The sequence below is a fragment of the Dreissena polymorpha genome, chromosome 12 (assembly GCF_020536995.1).
Source record: "Dreissena polymorpha isolate Duluth1 chromosome 12, UMN_Dpol_1.0, whole genome shotgun sequence".
Lineage (NCBI taxonomy): Eukaryota > Metazoa > Mollusca > Bivalvia > Myida > Dreissenidae > Dreissena > Dreissena polymorpha.
Window position 1 is genome coordinate 17,632,539 of NC_068366.1, and position 27,825 is coordinate 17,660,363.

General features: G+C 35.0%; 1 protein-coding gene across 5 annotated transcripts in view; it reads left to right on the forward strand.

The window, feature by feature from the left end:
• LOC127854298 (uncharacterized) overlaps nt 1–27,825 on the forward strand; it is a 170,517-nt gene that overhangs the window by 35,868 nt on the left and 106,824 nt on the right. For 2 of the 5 annotated variants that reach the window (XM_052389384.1, XM_052389383.1), the window contains exon 3: nt 17,464–17,784. The exons of 1 other annotated variant lie outside the window; for it this stretch is intronic. In XM_052389384.1, coding sequence (XP_052245344.1) covers nt 17,464–17,784 — 321 coding nt within the window. Of the gene's footprint in view, nt 1–14,150; nt 14,272–16,567; nt 18,628–27,825 lie in introns of those variants that run through there. 2 more of the 5 variants (XM_052389385.1, XM_052389382.1) reach the window with 2 other exon arrangements.

The window sequence follows — 27,825 nt, forward strand, 5'->3', positions numbered from 1 at the left end:
AATAAAAGTTGAAAATTGAACTTTTTATTTTTATGTTGGAAAACGTCATTCTTAAAAATGAGGTTTGACGGTATGGGGCCTTAATAACTTAATCATGAACGTTGGAACTTATGGCATATGTAATTATTTAAGGGACAATGCGAGATAAAAGTAAAATCGGTGTACCGGTAATTTGTAGTTAAACCATAATGTTAGAATTTATAATCTACCATGGATTAAGAAGATTTACAAAACCTTGGTTACTGTGTCTTTTTTTCCATAATAAATATGTCTTTTAACACAGTATGACACACTTACGCACTGATTTTTATTTATCACCCACAGACTCGCTTGCCATCTACTTTAAAGTGAAATCATCATCTTACAAGAGAGTTATAACGGAGCTGCGGCGTCAGCTAAAATTCGAACGAAAAGTGCGGAAAAGAAAAATACTTGCAACAGGACGAGCTATGTAGGGTTAGTATAAAGGTGTAGATTTACGGACAGCGAGTTATTAGGCAAACCCTAAACACATACTTGTGTATGATTCAACATTAGTTTTCTATCGAATCCATTATTACACAGTAATTTTAATGTTGTACGATTCTTGGACATTTAGATAGTCATTGAACATGTTATAAAATATATGGGTGAAAAGATATAATCTTTTACATAAAATCGAGATAAATAAAAACTAATATTACTTCTTACTAACTAATTAACATGTTTCTCAGGCGCTATGAATAAGAGCCGCGTTCTGGGAAATCTGGGCTTAATGCATGTCAGCACAGGCTAATCAGGGACGACACTTTCCTCCTTACTGGATTTTTGTTTAGAAGAGACCTCCTTTAAACAAATCAAATCTATAAAAGCGAAAAGTGTCTTCACTGATTAGCCTGTACAGACTGCACAGGCCTAACTTGGACGACATTTTACAAACATGCTTATTCCTCCTATGTGGAGTTTAAAGCCGTTATGCCTCCCAAGAGAGCGTAGTGAGCGCAGGGACAACGCCAAAGATATTACATCATAAACTTGCGTCACAAAAATCGAATGACGTAAGAAGTATCGAAAAGGAAGCCGTTGTTTAATAATAGTTTTAAACTGTTATATTATTTGTGATGTATTAATTTGCCAATAGACGAATAGTGATCTCTCACCCTTTTTGTTCGTCTATGGTTGTATACCAAAGTATTGGAAATAAAAAATTGATTGGCTCCTGCAAATCACGTGAGTTGGTTTACCACTGAAATTTAAAGCCATAAGTGGTAAATGCCGTCATTGATTTACACGTATCTTCTAGTCAAATGTTTTGTATCGTTAATTTGAGATCGTTATACGTAAATTAATACGTATATGAATTTTTACGCACTCATTGCTAGAGCGGAGACTTCTCATATGTGACAACAACTTTTTTTGGCGATACGAAAATACAAGCATGCAGCGTTGACAAATATGTAGACGTGAACACCTGTATATATTTCGGTGCCTTTTCTGTTAATGTGTCAAGCAAATAACCATGCACTACTTGATTAATGTTTTAAATGTGTCAAACATTTGTGGGCATTATAAGCGTCTGTTTATGTGTCAGTTTTTTCTGTCTATATGCTATAAAATATATTGCGTTGTTTAATCTAATGATGTGTCATACGCAATTTATATTTGTTTTCTTTCTAACGATGTGTAATACAACTGTATTACGTATTTTATGTCTATCGATGTGTCATAAAACTACCGACGTTATTGTCCATCAATGTAACATTAAAATGTCATACATATATATTGGGTCGTTTCTGTCAATCGATGTGTCATACACATATCTATTGCAAACACTGTTGTTTTAATTTGTGTTTTAAATACCGTACTGTTAAAGTTTATGCGGAGAACACTACTCACGATCTTATAAATACAAATATATGATCCGCATTGGAAACTGCAACGTGATAGCGAACTGTCGTATTGATGATCTTATTACACGCCTTGATAAAACACCATGTTAATCAATTTTTTTATTAATGCTAAGATTGAGGAACAATTTAAAAAGTTTAAATCCCACATCATAAACGGCACATTAATTTGTTAACAGTCAAAGATCAGTTATTTTTATTAAAACACAATATATCATATTGCGACCTACGCGTATAACTGTTGCATCTGCTATTGAGGTGAAGCATGTAAAACGATTTTCTCATTAAATCGTGACATCATAGTTCATCTGATGAACAGCTTATCAACTGAACAGCATATACTTTGACTAAGCTTATTTATTGTATTGCGTTCATATAAACCGCCGCTACTTGAAAAACACTGGAATATTCCAGTTTGTCAAACAACCATCATACTTGTAAATTTCTTATTATGTTTTTCTCTTTTTCTTTCAAAACCTTTGTAAATGTATTACTCATATTACCTATGTCTAACATAAATTAAGTTATATTGTTCCTAATACGCTGTCAATTATGTGTACACTAAGTCCCAAGGAGAGAATCTCTGTAAGCTGAAACTTCTTATTTCTATTGAATTGTGTAGTTGATATATTGTACTTGCCAAAATGAATAAATATGTTTAAAGGGGCCTTTTCACGTTTTGGTAAATTGACGATATGTGTGAGGAAACAGTAATACTGAACATTTACCATGCTCTAATATAGACATTGTATGCATATTTTGACGATTTAAAAACCTGAAAATGATAAATCGTTGCAACGCGAAACGATTGAATCATTTGGAGAGTTCTGTTGTTGTCGTTATATTTTGTGAAACAACGAAGATTGCTTATATAGAGTATAAAATACGTCTGTCATGCATACTTGGCAGGATGGCCGAGCGGTCTAATTGGTTTTTACTCCAGGGGTCAGTGGTTTGAGCCCTGCTGAGGGTTACTTTTTTTCTTTTTTTTAAATTTTATTCTTGATTTTTTACTGGAGCTTTTTAGATCCAATGTTTACATTTATCAATATAAAACATTTAATGACAAACTTCAAAACATGCCAAAATCTGTGAAAAGGCCCCTTTAAACAATGACTTTTGTGATTGTTCAAATTACAAGTATGATGGTTGATTGACAAATTGGAATATTCCATTGTTTTTTTCAAGTCACGGTGGTTTATTCTTAACTTGTTTTTAAATAAGGAAAACAATAAGGGAATTAGGGCGAAGGATTGTAGATGCGTTGACTTGGATTTAAAACAAAAACAACTTATCATAACCGGAATGTTAAGAGAACCGCCGGGATTATTTTATAAATTGTTGGACATGTAAACAAAATCAGAGTGTTCAATTTAGCTAAAATGTATTCGTTAAGATGTTACGAAAAGTAGATTTCAAGCTCAACATCGCTGATTATTCTGAAGATATATTTACTAATGTAGGACGTATTGCATTAAAAAAAGGACATACGAGAAGGAAGTGGTAATTGGATTCAATAGCTCCACAGGAACATAGTGGGTATTAGATGATGTTTTTTGCTTAAAGGTGTTCATTCAGCGCACTCGATTTAGTCCTTAAAAGTCTCGAATCAATGTATCAATTAATCTAAACATAGATTTAAAAAAAAGAAATGCAATACATCTTACTTGTACGATTTAAAAACTATTTTCAATAGACTTAGTAGCCGGTATATACATCTATGCAAAATGTTTATTCACGAGCTGTCTGTTGATTCAAATGTTAGCAGTGCAATCCTTTGTTTACATCAACGTATTTGTTATCATTTAATAGACATAGACATAGACACAGACATAGACATGTTAATTAGGTAATATAGGCCACTGGCCCAAAATGCAGCATTTACATGAAAATATGTAAAACAGAGTGATACATAATCATACATTTAAGAACATTAAAGCATGTTGTTATACTCTTAACTTATGTAAAACATTAAATATACTAATGCTAGAATAGGAAAAGTTTCTCAAATGATAACTCTATACACATGATTTAAAAGTAAGAACGAACATTACAACAATCTATATCAGGTATGTATGGTTAAAAGTTTCATTCTTCTTACAAACTAGTTATGCAAAAACTTACCAATATTTATAATATTATGTTCATCTTTTAAGCATAAGATAGTATAAAACATTTGATGAGATCGGTTTTTTAACCAGTCAGATTTGACGAATGTTTGCCTAAATGTTTCGTGTTCATTACATTCAAAACAGAAATGAAATTTATCTTCAACTACGCTTATATTGTTTTTACTCATAATGGACAAAATCTTAAATGTCTATCTATTGATAAGTGGCGATCTTTCTCAATCATTAGATCATGCGCTGAGCAACGAAAACTTGACAAAGTTTTTTCTTAAAACAAAAGACAAATTAGTATTTAAATATGGTTCACAGTACAAATCGTTTTTTACAAATCTATAATGCAATGCTTTAGGGGAATTATCAATTTTTGATTTTCATACTTGTAGATAACAATCTTTTATTCGTGTCTTGAACAGATGTATAAAATTGTCTTCATGCCCAACACCTTGAGCAAACCAAACATAACCAAATCCATAACTTAATAGTAATTCTCTGATGTAACTAGCCCATGTCCTTCTACCTGCATCATCTAAATCTTTTAACATTTTATGACACTGTTTAGGATATCTATGATTTTCCATACGGGTGATTTTCAACCAGAACTTGATGCAATTTGGGATATATGTTATACATAAAGGAAGTCTACCACATTCTACTAAAGCTAAGATATCAGGTGTGTTTTGTGGTAAATTACAATATTGTTTACACAATTTTATTTGTACTTTTTCAATTTTATCTACATATGAATAGCCCCATATTTCGGATCCTTAACAAAGTTTAGGTTTTATCATTGCATCAAAAACTTAAAAATATCTACAGAACTTAAATTACTTAATTTGCGTTGATATCGAAATATACATGCAATTGATTTTATAATTTGCAATGCTAACATTTCTTGAGTGTTTGACCAAAGAAGTCTTGGCGTAAAATAAACACCAAGATATTTATAAAAACGAGCCAATATCAATATTTTCTCCACAATATGTCCATTTTTCAGTTTGTTTAACACCACCATTTAAAAATACAATGATTTTTGTTTGATCGAGATTAATGTTCACATCAACAGATTTACAGAATTATTCAATGGAATTTATTTGCCTTTGCAGACGTATGATGGTATCAGAGAAACTGGAAACATCGTCAGCAAACATAAAAGCAATTAACTCATTTATATCTTCAGAAACATTTATAGCATGATCACATTTTGAGTGCAGATATGAAACGAAGTCATTTATAAACATGGACACAATTATGAGACCGGCCACACAGCCCTGTCTCGTTTCAATATAACACGGGAACAATTCCGTCAATCTGTGTTATTAACCTTAACACATGATTTTAACTTGCTATACATCGATTGAAGAATAACCTAAAATTTACCATTTACATTTTTTCTTGCAAAGGCATTCCACAATTTTTGATGCTGTATGCTATCGAAAGCTTTTGAAAAATCTACAAAAATACAATAAAAACGACCTTTTTTCTTAGATAAATATTTTTGACAGAGCTCAATTAATGTAAAAATGTTATCTGATGTTGAATATTGTTTTCTAAACCCTGCCTGTGACTCATCTATAGCACCAAAAGTATCACACCATATGGTCAATCTATTACTTAATATATGGCAAAAGATTTTACATAAAGTGTCTATAAGTGAGATACCACGGTAATTATTAGAGTTGTTAAAATATCTTTTTTGTGTAGTGGAGTAATTATACTCTCGCTCCAATTATTAGGAAAAATACCTGAATAAAAAATTTCATTAAAAAGTGGATTAAAAAAAAAAAGGCAATATATCATTAATAGTAAATTTATACATTTCAACACAAATTCCGTCCCCCTGAACGATTTGATTTCAGGTGTCGTATTCTATCAATGATTTCTTGGTTACAAATGGGTGCATTTAAACTACTACAATCGTATTGAATATTTTCAAAACTGATGACATCTTGCTCTTGGAAATTGATCTCTTTATTTATAATAATTTTTTGAAATAATCATGCCATTGCGTTAGGTCTATACTATTTTCTTGATGTTTACGTTTTTTTTAAAGTTTTCCAAAACATTTTAGAATTTTTCCGGGAACTAACTAGGTCATTTCGCTTTTTCTCAGATAATATGACTTTTTTGTTTAAACATATAGATTTGAAAATACTTTTTTTAGCCTTATATGTCATAAGATCTTGTCTATCATTTGTAATTCTAAAATATCGTAAAGCTCGTGACTTTTCAATTTTAGCAATATTACATTTATCCCACCATTCAGGTTGTGAAGAAGTAAAATATTTAGAATTTAACTTCATATTTTCCCCAGCAGTTTGAAATACATTTATAAAATCAGATTTGTACGAACTTTAAGTACGATCGTAACGATTTCTTAGTTTTTCTTTTAAAAAAACGGAAATTAATACAAAATTTATTATAAAAATCGTCTTTCAAATAATCTTTTCAAACAAATTTCTGCCATAAGCGCTCATTTGAATGACATATATTGCTTGTTGAATAATTTGTTTGTGTTGATTCAAAGCGTAATTGGCAAATAAGTGGAAAATGATCAGAGTTATCTATATCACTGATTTTAAAGTCAGAAATATATCTAAATAAACTTGATGACGTAATCATATAATCAACGACACTTCAACATTATTAGCAAAACATTAAAATTACTATCGGTATCACCAAAAAGACGACCATTTAAAATATGAATATCAAATGTACCACATAATTCTTTAAGTGATAAACCAAAATTATTATAATGTTCATCTTTAGAATTTCTTCGAATTGCAAAATTATCAGATGGGTAATCAATATCAATCCCAAATATAAAAGACAGATCATCTTCTGGAATAAAATCGTTTAAGTCTTTGATCCTAGAAGCCAAGAATAAGTCGGTATTAGGCTATTCAGCAATAATATTATTTATTTTGGTACTTAAAATATCAATGCCATTGTTATCGTTTCCATCATAAAAAGTTGAGTATTCAGGTGAAACATAGGCAAAAACAAAAAGAATGTCATCTAAATTTTTAAACAATTAGCCTTTAAACAATAATACAATACATTCAGTAACATCATGACAAATTAGTTCAATAAGCCCATCATTAATAAGAATATCTTTTACATAAACTGACACGCCTTCAGAACCTCTGTAAGCGGACTGTCTTTTCGGTCGAGAATAACAGAATTGAGTAAAACCATGAACATCAAACGTACTATCTTTGACAGACCACGTCTCGATTATTCCAACAATATCAAATGTTGAGATATAATAATGCAAATCTACATCATCTTGGTATTTTAAAAGACCCCCAATGTTCCACGTTCAAATGTTAAGATAAGATTTCACAGAAGAAATGTTGTTATGAAGACAATTAGTTGATTCATTTTTGTTATCATTAATTATTATCATGTTGTCATTCAAACTCGTCGATGATGTACGCTGAAAGTCAAAAATTTTCACAGTTAAGTCAGTGTTATTTTCATTTGAATATAAGTCATTGCTAACAATAATGTTATCACAAGAGCGTCGGCCGGCAACATATTTAAACGATGGGACTCGACGGTTTTTATTTTCGTCGTACACATAGCTGTTTCCATTTACGATAGGTTTATCAAAACGCAGATATGCATTCTTTCCAGCTTCAAGTGGTTTTTTAAAGAATGGAATAAGAGAGGATCTAGCCTTCCGGATCCGCTCGGGAAAGTCCTCACTCCCACGAACGCGTTTTCTACTTCCGGTATCAGACGTAGATGGCTCATTGGAAAGAGCATCACTGGCTTCATTCTCTCGATCGGATTTCCTTTGCTCTCGATATCGTTTGATAACTCGTTCCTTATCCTTAAAGAAGGAGAAACAATTACAGGACGTGGATAATTGTTCCCTGGAAGACGGTGGGCGCGTTCAATACTTATTGCCGATTCATTTAGTTTAAGCTCACTTTTTATATAATCGCGTTCTTTTGCCTCCGATTGTTCCATGTTTCATTTCTTGATTCCTCAATATAAAAAGTTCAGATTTTGACGTCTTGATTGACGCTCGAGCTGATCCAATTTATATGAAGACCGTTTTGATGTTAATTCAAGCTCCGACACATTTGTAGCAAGCGAATTTACATTTTCCGTGAGCTTGCGGTTTTGTTCTTGTAGTGTTTTGTTTTCCTTTTTAATATCATCAACAAATTTCTCCAACTTATCAAATTTTCTGTTAAGTTCTTTTCAATTAATTTGTATATCAATCAATATGGTCATTGTAGGGCTCCATAGAATCGGAAAACTAGTCAATACTACAAGCAATAGATGGATTATCAGATGGATTCAGGGTTTTTTTTACTAAGAAAGTGACGCCGATATTCGGCGTCTTCCCCTACCAGAATTTTTCCCCTAAAAATATAATTTCCCCTCCCAAAATATTTTTTTCACCAAAATATAATATTTTACCCTCAAAGAAATGTTTTTTTTTTCTTTTGGGAAGTCGACACTTATCCAATGTGTACCATGTACAGCGATCTCGCTCTCTCTCTCTCTCCCGACGAACACTCAAATCTGGGAATACCAGTGATTCTAAATATAGCTCTTAAATTACGTCATGGAAACCGGGCAACTAATCGTATTAATCATGTGACTATTTTACTGGATTTCGGTCTTGCGCGAGAAGGGTGTTTCGTCAATTAATTACCGGAAACCAGTCGAATTTTCATCCGGGTTATGTGAAAGCCAATATATAAACGTTAAAACAGAAAAAAGTCTCACAATTTGCGTTCATACACGAACAAAATAAAACGTTCGGACTCGGAAAATATTATTTGCGTCGACGCATTTTTTAAAGAATGAATCATCAAAAACCGTTGAAACCCAGCAGGATTTGGAGGTACTTGTAATAAAAATCGAACATTGTGAAAGTGAAAGTACACAATCGGCAGCTGCTGAACCATCCCTTCCAATACTGTAGCAGATCTATATCATCTACCCATTCATCATGAAATTGAAATCACAATATTGACATCGTCGCCCGGCCCCAGTTGAAAACATTTCCCATTATTAGATCTACCCCTGCAATTTTATTTAAGTCTTTGACTTTAATATCATACTTCTTCATGTGTTTAAGAACAAAAAGGTCAGAGACATGCCTCTTTTTCTAAAAAATACCCCTGAAGTATGAAGGTGAGTAATAGACATTGAAATGAACAGTTTTTATTTTTTCCCCAAATATGTCTCTTTCGCGCTCTATTTTCCCCTTTTACCCAGCGTCCAGCGTCTTCCCCTTTTTCTAAAAAAAAACCCTGCGGCGGGATTATCGAAAGTATGTCCGGATGTGAGATCCCTCTCGTTCTGAGAATTTGTTAGCCAAGAATTCATAGTTGGCTGGTTGGAAACTAATCCTAAAGTCGTTTGAGGCTTCTTGGACGCTTGGGACGGTAGGGAAAATAGGTCTTATTCACTTATATTAGTATCTGGGCCTCTTCCCTGACCTTTACCTCTTGATTTACGTCCTCCAGCCCCGCGTGGGTTGTCAACCCTAGAAATAGGTCCAAGTTTGACTCAACGCCGTGCACGGCTAGGAGCAAAAATAATGTCACACGAATGCACTAAGATACACTGCAACCACTAACAATCAGAACGTGTAATGTTGTTTTACATTTAATAGGATGCGTGAAACAGCCTATCCTAGCACGCCAATTTTCAATACAAACACCCAGCGAGCTTGACTAAGTTGCGCTCAATCCAACGTGACGAAAAACGAGATAAACGGAAGTTTTACCCAAGACCTGATTGACCAGGTAAACGATAAAACGCAAAGTACAGGTGGTGTTACTAAAAATAGATCATCGATACCACAGGTATCAAAGTTATTTAGAATAAAGTTTCTCAAAATACGTATTTCGACTCCAGATTAAAGAAATCAGTACGATATATCCTTTCATATATTTACACAACTTAAATTTTCCGTCTATAATTCGCAATTCACAGTTTTAATCACTTTTTCTCTACGCAAAAAATAAACAAACTTTCAATCAAGGGAAATCACTCGTTTTTTTACACTTAACTATCATGGTTTGTACAACTATTCATGATATCATATTATGATAAGTTAACCATATATAGTAAAATAGAATCAGATGTAACAAAACAAACAATTTGATACCAAGATGTTGTATATTGTATGCACAAAAAGCAACATAAACTGCAAAAAACTTAGTTTACAAATATTAAGCGCATCTACTCATGACATCAATATTAACACATTAAACGTCAAAAATCATATACATTCCAGCAATAAATGCAGCGTGGTAGTGATTATTTTTCACAATTTCTTATAAAATGTGGGACGTAGAGGTATGATAAACAGAAAAACAGATTACTGCCCGATCGTTTTGTAATATATCAGGCTCGGCACGAATAAAATAACGGCTCGGCAAGCATCGCCATTAATTTTATTCTAAGCCTCGCCTGATATATTACATAACTATCAGGCAGTAGCCTGTTATTCTCTATATCAAAACGAATGGGTAGTGCCCGATAATTGTAATATTGATAATCAGGTGATGAGAAAATTGCGTCTGATTGTGCTGATGTTTATTATGACGTTGAGAAAATGAGGATGGTAAATGGGATGATTATAGTAATGATGATGGTGATTATTACGATCGGCACAACCTAAATGCGATTCGTTTATAGAGAATACTACGTTAGCGTTGAATACAGAGAAGTTTATGTTGCGAGGCTTAGAACTTCCGGAAGCGCGAGCCTTGGCGAGCGCTTTCGGTGTTCGAGCCGAGCAACATAAACTTCTCTGTATTCAACGCTAATCCTAGTATTCTATTTATCCCATTTGATTTTTTCAACGTGACATTTAACATAAATAGATCTAATAACCTTAACAATAATTTTAATTCAGTCATAAAAGCGCTTAAAATCTAACAAATGTAACCATGCGTAGTGATATACATGTATTTGTTCTGGTACGCAAAATAGTCTTCAAAAAATTCACACACAAACTGTAAAACAAGTAAAAATATTACCATATGCCTCGATTCAATTTTACGCAGTATGCGAGTTTTAACACATTACGACTGCGAAAAGAAGATTTTACTTTACTATAATTCATTTTATTTTCGAAAGAAAATGATCAAAATCCAATATGGCGGCGATTGCTCCTGACAAAATGCTGTCGATGTCAACATACATGTACACCATCGACGACCTAGTTCTGGCTACTATAACTTTAAATGTCGCTTTTTATGGTTTTTGACTGGCGCTACTTTGTACAGGTCTGTCAATACTATATAAACTGTACGCTGAAGTTTCTTTAGCTATCGACGACCTTGACAATTTAATGAATTTTGACGAGTAAACAGACAATTGCAGCGACTGACACTTTATTTGACAAAATATACAGGGCAATACGTTTTCCGACTTCGGACGACGAATTTAAGGACGCGCAGACCGTGTTTTTATATAATGTTATGGGTATGCCGTGTGTGATCCGATGCATCAATGGCGCCCATGTTAAAATCATTTCCCCGAGAACAGGGAACGACAAAAGTACAAACAAAAATCAAAACACGTGAGAACTAGTATCATACCTTTATCCTTTAAAATCCATCTAATAATCCATTTAACTCAATAATTGACGAATTTGCATATAGGGTCTTTAATAATTATTTTAGCATAGTTAAATAAAGACCCTTATGCCATTCTATCACTTTATTCAAATGAGTTTAGGAACTCAATAAACTTTCTTCTTCGTCACACGCTACGTCATGTACTCTACATTTCTGCTGTTCAAATGAACCGGAGCAGTTTATCTAATAATAGCCGTTGGTAAACTCGGTTGCATTTGCAGATTTCTGCATACAAACATAATTATGTTTAAACTTGCACAATGTTTTATTTATCTATGTTAAATGCCCTTATTGTACGAGAAAATAATTTAATATATACATACACAAAGAATGGAAAACATTCCAGTACACAGCAGATAAATGAGTAGAATATACCCGTGTAAAAAATGGGACGTTCCCAATTCCAGTGTGGTGCTATTTTTACCATCTTATACTTTACACAGCTCTATGCCTAACCTGAATTAAATAGGAAAGCAAACATAGCAGATTATTCATGAACTGTGCGATATGTGTATGGCTTGTTGTACATTCTTAATTTTTATGCCCCCCTTCGAGATATTGCTTTGCACATGTCGGTCGGTCGGTCTGTCGGTCTGTCGGTCGGTCGGTTCGTCCACCAGGTGGTTTCCGGATGATAACTCAAGAACGCTTGGGGCTAGGATCATGAAACTTCATAGGTACATTGATCATAACTTGCAGATGAGCCCTATTGATTTTGAGGTCACTAGGTCAAAGGTTAAGGTCACGGTGACCCGAAATATTAAAATGGTTTCCGGATGATAACTCAAGAACGCATACGCGTAGGATCATGAAACTTCATGGGTAGATTGATCATGACTTGCAGATGACCCCTATTGATTTTGAGGTCACTAGGTCAAAGGTCAAGGTCACGGTGATCCGAAATAGTAAAATGGTTTCCGGATGATAACTCAAGAACGCATATGCCTAGGATCATGAAACTTCATTGGTAGATTGATCATGACTCGCAAATGACCCCTATTGATTTTGAGGTCACTAGGTCAAAGGTCAAGGTCACGGTGACCCGAAATAGTAAAATGGTTTCCGGATGATAACTCAAGAACGCATATGCCTAGGATCATGAAACTTCATGGGTAGATTGATCATGACTCACAGATGACCCCTATCGATTTTGAGGTCACTAGGTCAAAGATCAAGGTCACGGTGACCCGAAATAGTAAAATGGTTTTCGGATGATAACTCAAGAACGCATACGCCTAGGATCATGAAACTTCATAGATAGATTGATCATGACTCGCAGATGACCCCTATCGATTTTGAGGTCACAAGGTCAAAGGCCAAGGTCACGGTGACCCGAAATAGTAAAATGATTTTCGGATGATGACTCAAGAACGCTTTTGCCTAGGATCATGACACTTCATAGGTACATTGATCGTGACTCGCAGATGACCCCTATTGATTTTGAGGTCACTAGGTCAAAGGTCAAGGTCACAGTGACAAAAATCGTATTCACACAATGGCTGCCACTACAACGGACAGCCCATATGGGGGCATGCATGTTTTACAAACAGCCCTTGTTATGTTAAATGTCAAAAGTATATGCATTGGTTATAAACAATGCACATTACACGAAATAAGGAAAATGTGATCAATTGACAATTCAGATATGTCGACATACAGTACATGTAGAAAACATGTGAAATAAGTCGCGTTTATAATAAATCGTCAATAAAATGGGGAAAATGACGCAATAAGTTTGTCATTTTATGACGCCATCAATCAGCTAATTCATTATACGGATGGCGAAAAATTATGTCATATGACTAGATTTAAAGGTTGAAGGTCGTATAATTTTGAAGCTTAAGTTTTGTCGACTTTGTTTCTTATGAAAAATCATTCAGTGGTAAAGTAAATATAAATAAAAAATAACAAAACAAAAATCGTGTAATTTTATATTTTATTTCAACATTTCTTTTGGTGAATATGTCATATATATATTTTTTTTCTGCAAAATATGCACATTTTCTTCCAATGGGTGACCTTAAAATTCGATCAATGAACCAAACAATATCGACCTAATTTTAGCGCATATCGCATGACGTCATTTTAAAAGTAGTCCGTGCACGCGACAGGTATATTCCACAGTGTTGAATACAAGCAAGTATATTCCACAACGTGTTATACCGTCAATGTCGCGGTGAAAATGGGATAAAAATACTACTTCACCACACGTTGGTTTTTGAAGACCAAAGGTGGGTTGCACCAAACTGCGATACTACAATGACCTCGGTTTACAAAATAGCGAATAACTGCAGTGTCTTCAGTGCTTTGATTATTTAAGACTTGTTACACTATTGTGACTTTATAAAATGTGTACTAAAACATGTCTGTGAACATACCAGTGATTGCTTTTAACACCCACTATGTTTATAAACAAACACGTGGCTTTACTGCGATAAAACTTCCACACACAAAAACGGAAATTATGTGTTTCCTTTTTGCCCAGTTACAATTGTGATACACATTATTCCCACAGACAGCTATTGGGTTGTTCTGATACATAGATAAAGTTGCGTTATATTAGATAAATACCAGCATCCCTACTGAGTGCTTTAGGTTTAACTGGTTTTTCATTTAAATCAGGATATAAATAAATACGTAAGTGTATAACCTTGCAATATCAAAATCATAATTATCAAGACAATAAGCTACTTTGTTTTTGTTTTACAGAAAGCTTATCGTACCGTTAGCTATTAAATCTTGGTCGGTGACATTAAATGATTGGTATTTCGTGATTGCAAATAAAGGTCACACTAAGAAAATGCAATTTGTCTCAGATGTTATTGAATAATACTATTCGATCTATAGGCGTGCTTTTGTTTCCTTACATACGTTATTAAGATAAGATTATAAATTACAAACGGTTTAATATTTCAGTATGGGTCATGTGTGCTGTTCAAAAAGTACCCCGCAGGCTTTTGATGCGTTGCTTCGGTTAAAATTTATTTAATCAATTTATTTTAATGCAAATTATATGAATAGTCAACATAAATTTGTTCATAAAATGACTTATTCGAATTGTACTTAAAACGCGAAAAACAGTTTATTAAATGCGTTGTATACTATAACGGAATACCGTTAGTGCCATCGTGGTTACACATAAAAATCCAGAGGGCGATAGTGCGATAGTACAATGGTGACAATGTGATTGTACGATGGCGACAATGCAATAGTACGATGGCGACGATGCGATAGTACGATGGCGACAATGCGATAACGCAATAGTACGATGACGACATTGCGCCAGTGCGACAATACGATGGCGACAGTGCGATAGTACGATGGCGTCAATGCGATAGTCATATCGTACTATCGCAATCGTAATATCGCATTGTCGCCATCGTACTATCGCGTTATCGTACTGTCGTCATCGTATTATCGCATTGTCGCCATCATACTATCGCACTATCGCCATCATATTGTCGCACTGTCGTCCTCGTAGTATCGCATTGTCGCCATCGTTCTATCGCACTATCGCATTGTCATGATCGTACAATCGCAGTGTCGCCATCATATTTGTCGTCATCGTATTATCGCAATTTCGAATTGTCGCATTTTCGCCATCGTACTATCGCACTGTCGCCATCGTATTGTCGCACTGTCGTCATCGTATTATCGCATTGTCGCCTTCGTACTATCGCGTTATCGTAATATCGTCATAGTATTATCGCATTGTCGCCATAGTACTATCGCACTGTCGCCATCGCATTGTCGCACTGTCGTCATCGTACTATCGCATTGTCGCCATGGTACTATCGCATTGTCGCCCTTTGGATTTTCATGTGTATCCACGATGGCACTAACGGTATACCGTAGTATATTACCGTTTTATTTACAGGTCGTAATCTGGTTGTATTATCCTCATGCTGAAAGGCGTAGGGAATATAAGTTGCAATTCGGTCCGTGTGCGTGCGTGCGTCAGTACGTCCTCATCTGGATATTGCGATTACTAAAACGTACTGACGCTAGGTTTATGAAACTAAGTATTTTAAAGAGAGTCATGTGGGAAATATGCACGTTATCTCATTTGTTGTCTTTACACGAAAAGCTCGATTGCCATTGTTACCAAATTAATTGAAAACTAAAATGTAGATCCACTGACAACTCATTAGTACTTCAGCAAGGTTTATGAAACTCGCTATTTGGATAGAGGCCACGTTATTTCAAATTTTGATGGGACAAAAATGTATTTGTTATGGTTACAGAAATAATTAAAAACTTAATCTGCATCATGCGCTCTTCCTCAAAAAGTTCCTAAGCGAAGCAGATGAAACTCAGTGTGTGCATAGATGATAATATTGAGAAGATACATATTAGTTCTTTTTTCAGATAAAAATTGTGGTTGCTATTGTTGCATACATAATAAATACAATTAATCTTGAGGAAACTGCTGTTTCATCTGCGACAAAGCTGTTGTTAATAAAATATAAAGTTCTTACTGTATCCTTACGATAAGAACGCACCCGTGGCGGGGAATACACTAGACGTGACCGCTTCTTTTCATTGCTTAGCAATATAAATTTAGGATGTGTGGCTGTCCGGTTCGATTGCTTGGTGTTTGCGCTTCTCACTCCGGCGAATTGGCTTACAATCAAATTTGCGGTTCAAAGTGAGTTTTGGCAGGCCGAAATCCCCCTTAGCACAAGAGCACGAGCAAGTATACACTACGAGTCCTCATATAGCCTGACGCATGGAAAGCCCTCATAAAGTTAATTAAACACGCACACACACGCGCGAACACATGCACACACAAGGCGCTTTTCCACGGTATGTGTACTATTTAAGAACTTAAACCGAACGAACTGAACTATTTGCACTACAACACATATCCGAAGATAACATTAACACGGTTACTGGTTTATACCGCTCAAACCGTCTTTACTCCTCGTTTCAGGAAGTCTAGCTATGGCAACTTAACATTCTAAAAAACCTTGGACCCACCAAGGAATCTGCTTTTTGATTCCGCAAATGTTTGCCTAAATGTCATGCGAGCAGCAAGATTATCCACTCGTCATGTGCCAAGTGCGAAACTGAAGCCGGGAATATCACGGCGATTCATCAATTGAAAGCAACAGGCTTTTCTAGAAATGTTTTCAAAGACTAGGCGAACAAAAACCGTAGTAGAGTGCTCAGTAAACCATGGCGATGATCCATCACGTCACTTGTTCAAACTCTTAGACTATGTTGGATACAGCCATGATATCATCGCAGAAAGGCGGAGAGTGTTCCATGGGATAGACGCGACGATTAACAATGCAAGAGAGGACGAAATTGTGCAAGTAACAGCCGGCAGCAAGGCTGAAGGCTTAGCATCGTGTTTTGAAAGCGACTACGACTACGTGAACATATATCGAAAAATGGTTTGTCAATTTGAAATTTTCACAAATATGTTTTCAAATGACACAACAGAGTTTTGCATGTTAGGGGAAGCATGCCACCCAGGACATTACACACTGAAGTTGTTAACAAGAGGTGTAAAGTTGCCGAAAATCATTGAAGCGTCGCTAGTCACAAACCAAAATGGTGAGATTTTCATTTCTAGTGATTTGTTTACGACCGAATTAGAGCGAACCATTTCTTTTGATTCAGTGGGTGGATGGAACAAGGGAACTAGGACGGGACCTGCCGTCCCTTTGACCCGTGGGATATATCACAGGGATGACGTGTACGCATTTCGTTGCGTTGTCCAAAAAGAGGTTTTAGCCGACTGGGCTAAACGGGAGAGACACTTTGGGTGGCCATGTGCTGATGTCATAAATGACGTCATAAATCTAGATGCGCAGCTAGTACCTGTTGGTTGTAAAGGTTCAAGTAATCGAGACATGGAGTGGCGCATTTGCTTTATTTATGCGGAATTGAAGCTAATTAAAACGTTAAACGAATTCCAGTATAAACTGTACATTATACTGAAAAAAATTAACAAAGAGGTACTTCGTCCAATCTGCAGTGATATGTCGTCTTTTATCATGAAGAATGTTGTATTCTGGATTGTAGAGTCGCACCGTCAGGAGATATTCCGTGAGCAGAACCTAATGCACGTCTTACAAATTGCTCTGAAATTCCTCAAGACTGCACTTGTCAATAATAATCTTCCGTACTACATGATACATGGTAGGGACCTGTTGATTGGTCGTACTACTGAAAACGAAAGGTCTGCATTAATCAGTAAAATAGAAGAACTTATCACTGAAGATGAACGGATAATATATCGGTTACCGAAACTACGAGAGGCTGTGGATACTGTCCCTCCCGACGAACTTGAACAAACGGGAAAGCGTAGGGACAAACTTGAGCGCCTTGAGTTGACGCGCCAGTACATGAACGCGTCGTACCGGGCATCAAATCTTCAACGGGAAGAGATAGCCATAGTGTGTTGGAATGACAAGATATACCGGGATTCCAGGTATGAAATGTTCGACATGGTATGGCCGCAATGGAGAGACTATTTAATAGCGGAAAATCGAACAGAGACGCTGAACACGGTAATAGAAAGCATTGGGGACGCCGGCACCTTTAGGGATCATTATTTGAGATCCGCCCACAGTAATCTCAGTATTGTATGGCCTCATCTCAAATCGGAAGTTTCGGTCAAGGAAGATACATCCGAAGAGCTGATAATGGAACTGTTTGCCATTTTAAGGGTTAAAATAGAGAGAGATTTGTCGTAGAATATAATATAAATTCGATGATAAACTTTTTATCAAAGTTTATTAACGTGCTTAACATATTTGTTAGAAATATGAGAACCATATATATTTCTCATAAAGGGTTACATTCGACACTGCCAAACGATGTGCTGTAGACATTGTTATTTTACGTGTGTACTGCCTTACATGCACAAGATTACGAGTGTTTCACTCTTCATATTCATTGTTTTAATAAACTCGCAGCAATCATTATGCTGCCATATTTAACAGCTGAAATGTACACTGAATTATTGTTGCTATTGTAATTATAACGCTTTTAAGGATGTAAACTATGATCACATGCTTTGTTTTGAATCTCATACTTATATACATTGTTTCTCGCACGTTTTGTTGAATCATTTAAAAAAATCCAACGATTTTTTAAGTGGTACTTACTATTTGTTCAAGTGATGCGTTTGTAACGATACATCACGAGTTCGACTTCGGTGTTACTAATGTATGTTTCAAACAATTGACTGTTAGATGCAAACTAAAACCAGTCCGGACACGATACATCGAGAATAACAGGTTACAGTAACCTTTTATTCTCTATATATCAGGCAAGGCTTAGAATAAAATAACGACGAGGCTTGCCGAGCCTGATATATTACAAAAAGATTAAGCAGTAACCTGTTGTTCTGTTAATCATATTTCTACTAGAGTTGCGACACCTTAAGGGTTTCGCGGGATGGAATGAGTGGGGAGATCAAATCAAATTGAAAGCCGATTATTTCGACAAAAATTTGGGTACGAAACAATTTAGGTACGAAAAAATTTTTGGGTACGAACAAATTTGGGTACGAAAAACATTTTGGTACGAAAAAATGGGCTTGAAAAAAAAAATTGGGTACGAACAAATTTGGGTACGAAAAACATTTCGGTAAGAAAAAAATGGGTACGAAAAAAATTGGTTACGAAAAAAATTTAGGTACGAAAAAAAATTTGGTTACAAAAACAAATTAGAGTACGAAAAAATATAGGGAACGAAAAAAATGAAGGTACGAAAACTATTTTGGTACGAAAACATTTAACATTTGTAAAGACATAAAACAAACTAATAAGATTTTATTTCATGTTTGGGTGGTGTCCATTGTAGTATGTCAGGTTAGTGTTGTTTTGTCAAAGCATGAATCAAATTTGATGATAAACAAGAAACAATCAGAGACGGGTGATGCTCCCCAAAGGTTTTTTGGTCACAATATTGCACTATATATTCAGATAAAAGGAAACGTCTTGAGGGGCATAACTTTGGACAAAATAATACAATGGATGGTTAAGTAACTTAAAAATTTCAAAGGGCCATAACTCTCTAAATAAATCATGTAACCCGAACCCACTTATAACATGCGCATCTCCTAGAGGTAGTTAAGCTTCCCATAAAGCTTTATTGTATTCCAGTCAGTAGTTGGGGAGAAATAGCCCGGACAAGAATTGCACAACATAAATATGTACAGTTTATAGAAAATGTAAAAGGGCCATTACTCTGTGAAAAATCAACCGAACATAACCGGCTGATAATATGCACATCTCCTGTTGGTAGTGAAGCTTCCCATGAAGTTTCAGTGAATTCCCATAATAAGTTGCTGAGAAATAGCTCTGACAAGAATTGCACTATATGTTCAATGTAAAATTTCAAAGGGCCATAACCCTGTGAAAAATCATCCGACGAGAACCGGCTGATAATATGCACATGTCCTCTTGGTAGTGAAGTTTCCCATAAATTTTATTGAATGCCGGTCATTGGTTGCTGAGAAATAGCCCGGACAAGAATTGCACTTTATGTACAGTTAATGGAAAATTTCAAAGGGCCATACATTGTAACTCTGTGAAAAATCATCCGACCAGAACCGGCTGATAATATGCATGTCTCCTCTTGGTAGTGAAGCTTCCCATTAAGTTTAATTGAATTCCAGTCATTAGTTGCTGAGAAACAGCCCGGACAAAAATTGTGCACGGACGGACAGACGAAGCGGCGACTATATGCTCCCCCCTTAAAAAATTTGGGGGGAGCATAATAAAGAAGTTGTGGCAATTTAAAGGTGGTACGCAAACTTTAAAATAGATTTATCAATTATATGCTTATTCTTAGTGAAAAAAAGGCCATAATTGTTACAAAATGCTTGATACAGTTATCTGCTTGTGTTTATACATTGGGGTCATGTTGGTTAAGAAGCAAAATACATGTATGAAAGCAATATGTCAAGGGACATAGAAAATATTTGAGGTGGTATGCAAACTTTAACATAGATTTATCTATAATATGCATATTCTAAGTGAAAAAGGGCCTAATTCTGTTAAAATGCTTGATACAGTTGTCTGCTCATGTTTATAGATTGGGGTTATGTTGGTAAAGAAGTATGCAAAATATAAAAGCAAGATGTCAATGGACATAGGAAATATATTTGAGGTGGTACGCAAACATTCCAATGCGCGCGCCAACGCCGGGGTGAGTAGGATAGCTCCACTATATATATTTCATATATAATAGTCGAGCTAAAAAGTAAATATACTATAAACAACAAGCTAACCTCAATCACAACTTTAATGCAATGCAGTTAAACAATAAAGTTACAATGATATGCCAGGGATTGAAACTAATTTTTTTTGATATTGTGGGCAACCATCTTTAGTATTTTGGTTGCCCAGATAAAGAATAACCAGCCCAGAAATACAACATGTATCAACATGTGAATATTATTATACATGCTTTTAATAAAATAATAGATAATTATATACATTTGCTGACAATACACATGTTCAATGCATGATGTATTATTATGAGCCTGAATTGAATCATGTCCTATTCCTAAATAATGAATGTTATTTAACTAGTATTGATCCATGGTGATAAATTGTTTTTCAATTTTTATTGCACTGTATTGTTTTAAGCTTTAATAAAAAGAAGTTTACCAACTTTTGAAAATGAGTTGCCCAGGCCAAAATCTACTTGCCCCGGGCTCACGGGAAACCACTTATTTCCATCCCTGTATGCTCTTCATTTTCTGTTCTTCCATCCCATTCTCAAAATTAATTTTAAAGCACAATATTTTTAATAACATTTGTATGAATTGCTCACCATTATCACCCAAATAACAATTTTACAAAGCTGTAATCCTGTCGTAAAGATTTAGTTTACTATTATCAGTGTTCTCTTAACTTAAATACCGGCAACCAGCGATTTTGCCGGTTACATTTACTCTTGATGCCGGCTACTTTTCCCAAATATATCAAGTAAATGTCACAAATGCTTTCGTTTTACTGCATAGTTGCCGGCCATATAACTGGCTACTCAAATTTTTCTGGAAAACACTGAATTATGCATGACAAACACACAATACTTACATGTAAATACACCTTAGATTCGTTTTTAAACTAAATTGACACTTCCAGCTTGTCGTCATTAAAATCCAAAGATTCAAATAATTTTCCACGAGATACGTCAACAATTGTGTAATCAAATGAATGAAAAATAAAATTAAAGAAAGCCGGATTTAACATAAGTTTCAGGTTGATAAACACAACAAGGTAAAGGTAGTCGGTGAGATATAATAATAATACAGTTAGTAAGGCCCAAACCCTGGGTACGGTAAATATACTAAATCATACCCGGGAATTTTAACACTAAATCGGTTGTTGTCGGCTATTTTGTAAAAATTAATTATGTTCACATTTATGTCAATTTTCTGTTAAATGGCATTGATATTATAGAAACTCATTGTTAAAGTCATTAATGTGATTTAATTTTAAATCTTAAATTGTTTTAAGTCGCGTCATTTTATGACGTTGTCAAGTATAATATTTTCCGCGACGTCGCACGTTCACTTTTTACCGGTCCGTTAAATGGGAACACCATATTCGGTATTTATATTATGTTTTAACAATTAATTCATGCTGTGTAATAAATATTGTATAAGATATTTCGATATTTATTGAAAATGATCAAATGGTTATTTATGAAACCTCTTATTCTTATGAGTGTATGCCATTATATTATACTTTGAAAAGCATATCTGTTGTACTATAATCTTATTATTCATTTTTTATTGTTAATTTCATTTATTGTAGAGAATCTTCAATGTTACATCTAGTCGCCAATGCTTGTCGTCAGTGTTAGTCGTAAATGCTTGTGATCATTGTCGTCAATGTTAGTCGTCAATCCTTATCGTCATTATACACGAAGGAAATAAAAGCAGAAACAGAGACGTATTCTTGATTACTTGATTATTTCGTCCTCTCAACACTCGTACTAAAAAGCATGTTGATGCAGAAATTTTAAAAGAGAAGTTTGTTTAAGGTAAACAATATTGTTTTACGTTAATCGGTAGCATGTTTTACGATATCGGGTTTTGGGCGGATATACAACTTGGATACAATCTAATATTTGCAGGTATGTTTAAGTTTATTTACCGTACCCGGGGTACATGTAAGTAAAGTTAAGAGTACCCGGGGTACATGTACCGGTAAGTAGTACCCGAGCCGACAATGACCAATCGAGCCTTAGTAAGTGAGTGATGGTGTATGGGATAACATGCACTGAGGGTGTATATTTTTCATGAACAAGTCAATTGAAGGTGTTAGAGATGCATTGATCCATAAGATTAAAAAGGGTAATTAACCACGGGCTTATTAAAATTAAAACGATGACATTACATTGTACCAGCTGTTTATTGTTGTATACTGTAAGCTTGCAATATTTTAAATAATGTAAACAACTTACCTTGTATTAAGTTGGCACATTGTTGTCAGGTGTAGAAACTTTTTATATTTATTTCTGTTAAGTTGCACTGGCTGAACCAAAAGAATTATGTAGTCGTTTCTAAATAATCACGAAACAACCTACTAATGCATATATGCTTGCCAGTTACTGAGTTTGTGCATTTCCATTCATTATATTATCGGCCTTGGCAAACAGCGTAGAATCAGATGAGACGCCGTGTGGTGTCTGCTATTTCGTTACGCTGAAGATTTCCATATCCGCGGGTGTTTTTATGTCAAATGTTATGGTTTTTCAATAGATCGTATACTTATCTACAAAACAGCGAATTAGCGTTCACTTTACATCATTTCTGATGATCTTATTTTGTAAATATTTTCTGAGTGTTAATTCCAAAGACCTATAGATATAGGTCTTTGTTAATTCCTACGTTGCTATGTCGTCAGCCATTTTGACGGTTGGTTTGTTTACTTTCGGTTTCCACTACAAACGAAATTAATTGATTTGCTGCTCGCGTTTATTTATTGATTAAATAATAAATTATTAAACCCTAATAATGTAATTGTCTCAAAATCATTTATATTCAAGATAGTATCGGATAAATAGAATACCATTCTAATACCAGTGTGTACTTACATTTATCTCGGAAAGCCTAGCCGTGTAAACCTTTCTTTAACTCGTCGCACTCAATACGTTGAATAACACATAGATTTATGTCATGTTCATTAAAAAAACACAATGTGCACAAAAGACATGCATGTGTACTACCGATTGATATTCAAACACAATTATTACGCCTTTGTTTATCGATTAAACGCCTAACTGAATTAATAACGCGTAACGCCAGTTTCTTTGTTTCGTAGCAAGATGGAAGCTAGCCTAAGCGGTTTTCATGACGTAACGCGCGCGTGCCCTTTCCCATAAAAATATTTAAACGCAAAATGCTCGAAAACTTGATTTTTCCCAGGTATAACGCCTACGCCAACAGGTAGATCGCATTCTTGTCCATATACATGTCAAATTTCAGCAAACGTACTGGGCCAGTATTCAAGAGACCCAAATCGCGGCTATATGCACCAACTTAACAAAACTTAGCCCCCTTTCTCATTCGTTCGAATGAACGTCATCAATGATGACGTCCAATACATCACTCATTCCATACACTAGAGTTGCGACACCTTAAGGGTTTCGCGTGATGGAATGAGTGGAGAGATGAAATCAAATTGAAAATCGATTATTTCTACTAGACTTGCGACACCTTAAGGGTTTCGCGGGATGGAATGAGTGGGGAGATCATATACAATTTTCAGCTTTCCGGAAGCAAGGACCCTCTGGACGTGAAACATCAGCTTTCCAACACTATATGATTCCAGTTCCAAAGCACATATTGCATTAGTTCAATGGGAAGAACATAAAACGTCATATTTACAAATCTCTGAAAAACAAACAGTGCTAAAAAATATTTAAAGTAGTCATTTACTATTTAATTGATTATGTCCTCTGATTGTTGCATTTTTAATTTAAATATGTGTTCCTATATGCATTTATTGTTGTATTGACTTAAAAAACTAAAATGGATGCCAATTCTTAGTTTGCTGTCTAAGTCTACCCTAAAATTATACATGTTTCTTGCATAATTGAATTATCAAAAACTGCATACTTGTAAAGGCATTGTCAGAGTTATTTGGTTAAGTTAGAGACAAAGTAAAGCAAATATATTCATTTTTCTTAAAATGAATCATCCTCTGAAGCCCCCACTGGGATTCAAACCCAGATCTCTTTCCTCTGGGAAGGAAAGTATTCTATCTTGAAATACAAGGGCAAGTAAGAGGAAAATTTGCAATTTTAAACCTATAAACATATAAACTTAATTTTTCACATGAACTTAGAAACAACACAGACATCTCGGAATCTGAAACACATTACAGTTACAATTCAGGTTTTTAGTATTGTGCATTGTACATGAATGTTTAAATATTGTATTTATCCTTGGTACACAGAACTGCCTAAAGATGCGTAAAATACCAGTATTCAAATCTGAAAATATCCCATGTGTTTGTTTCACTCTGTAAGTATCCCTATTTTATTTCAATAAAGAAGTTTTTCCTTCTCCTGAAAATTTAACTAAATGTCAGTTATGCTACTTTTTCATTCAGCAAATGACATGTGTCCGTAATGTCAATTTTGAAAATTTGGTAAAAACAATATTTTTACCAAAAAGGTAGACTTAATATTATTAAACAGTTGATGTATGTCACCTTAATAAAAAAAACAAAAATGGGAAAGAAATAAAATGTTTAAAAATGTCAGTTACATGACATATAACATTAAGTAGACGATATAGCTTTGATACTTTAGGATACGAGTAGACCTTAACACAAATAGGATAAGAGTAGACCTGAACACAAAATTTACCCAAATTTTCAATTTTCTAACTATAAAAGGGGGCATTATTCTGTCAAAAAACAGAAAAAAATGGGTACGAAAAAAATGTGTGTACGAAAACAATTGGGTAAGAAAAAATTATGCCAAAAAAATATATGCTAAAATAGCTTGGGGTCTTGACCACCAAAACGGCTTGGATTTTAATTATGCTGAAATAACTCGGGGGTCATGACCACCAAACTGGCTTAGAATTAAATTATGCTGAAATAGCTCAGGATCTTGACCACCAACCTGGCTTGGATTTTTATTATGCTGAAAAAGCTTGGGATCTTTACCACCAAACTGGCTTGGATTTGAATTATGCTCATAGTTCGGGTTCTTGACCACCAAACTGGCTTGCATTTTAATTATGCTGAAATAGCTCAGGATCTTGACCATCAAACTGGCTTTGATTTTAATTATGCCGAAATAGTTCAGGATCTTCACCACCAAACTGGCTTGGATTTTAAATATGCGGAAATAGCTCGAGGTCTCGGCCATGAAACTGGCTAGGATTTTAATTATGCTAAAAAAGCTCGGGTTTTTGACCACCAAACTGGCCTTGATTTTAATAATACCGAAATAGTTCAGGATCTTGACCACTAAACTGACTTGGATTTTAAATATGCTGAAATACCTCAGGGTCTCCCCCACAAAACTGGCTAGGATTTTAATTATGCTGAAAAAGCTTGGGGTCTTGATCACCAAACTGGCCTGGATTTTAATTATAATTTATACCGATATAGTTCAGGATCTTGACCACTAAACTGACTTGGATTTTTATTATGCTGAAATAGCTCGGGGTCTCCGCAACCAAACTGGCTTGGATTTTAATTATGGTTAGAAAGCTTGGGGTCTTTACCACAAAAATTGACCACCAAACTGGCTTGGATTTTAATTATACCGAAAAAGTTCAGGATCTTGACCACTAACCTGACTTGGATTTTAATTATGCTGAAATAGCTCGGGGTCTCTGCCACCAAACTGGCTTGGATTTTAATTATGGTGAGAAAGCTCGGTGCTTGACCACAAAAATGGCTTGGATTTTAATTATGCTGAAATAGCTTGGGATCTTTACCACCAAAGTGGGCGGGGCCCTGGGGTGGGTAATGTGAACATGGATGGTCGAGACACTGTGTTGTCATAAGAAATCTTAAGTATTAATTTGAAGTCAATTGGTGAAAAATGGTGCGGCAGAGGCCGACGCGTATTCCCATGCCGCATGTTTGACCCAGGGGGCGCCCCAGGGTTGGTAATGCGGCCATGCATGGTTGAGATTGACCGTAACTATTGTCTTAAGAGATTTCGAGTGCTTGACAGGTTAATGTAAGCCATCATGGAGACGGGTGGTTAATGTGGGTTGGTGGTAATTTAAAAGATGAAGTTTCAAAAATAATTATAAAAATAAAATTGGGGGGGGGGATTCTGGGGTGGGGCATGGGGGATAGTTTGGGTGCAGTGCATTGTGGTATGTCAGGTAAGTGTTGTTTTGTCAAAGTATGAATCAAATGTGCTCATAAATAAAGAAGTTATGGCAATTTAAGCAAAATGTTCAATTATCTAAGTATAAAAGGGGCAATAATTCTGTCAAATGCTTGATACAGTTTTCTGCTCTTGTTTATAGATTGGGATCATGTTGGTAAAGAAGTATGCAAAATATGAAAGCAATATGGCAAAGGACATAGAAAATATTTGAGGTGGTATGCAAACTTTAACATAGATTTATCAATAATATGCATATTCTAAGTATAAAAGGTTAATAATTCTGTCAAAATGCTTGATTCAGTTGTCTGCTCTTGTTTATAGATTGGGATCATGTTGGTAATGAAGTATGCAAAATATGAAAACAATAAGTCAAAGGACATAGAAAATATTTAAGGTGGTATGCAAACTTTAACAAAGATTTATCAATAATATGCATATTCTAAGTATAAAAGGGGCAATAATTCTGTCAAAATGCTTGATACAGTTGTCTGCTCTTGTTTATAGATAAGGGTCATGTTGGTAAAGAAGTACATGTACAGGGCTCGCGCTGTCGTTCGCCACTTGAGCCATTTGCGAAAATATTGAGAATTTGGCTCAAGAAAAATCCGATTTGCGAAAATGCTAAAATCTCGTAAATTTTCATTGAAAACAGCCGCCATTTTAACCCGAAACTGGTTTTCTATATTTTTCTCTTTGTTTCAATGAAAGTATTCGCAATTTGAACAGTGAACGAAAACCGGTCTGCACCTGTATCGAGACATCGCTTGACCTTATTGTTATTGAAGTGCACATGGTAGCTGGCCAATCAAAACTGAGCTCGCTTACACATGAAATGACGTTGTT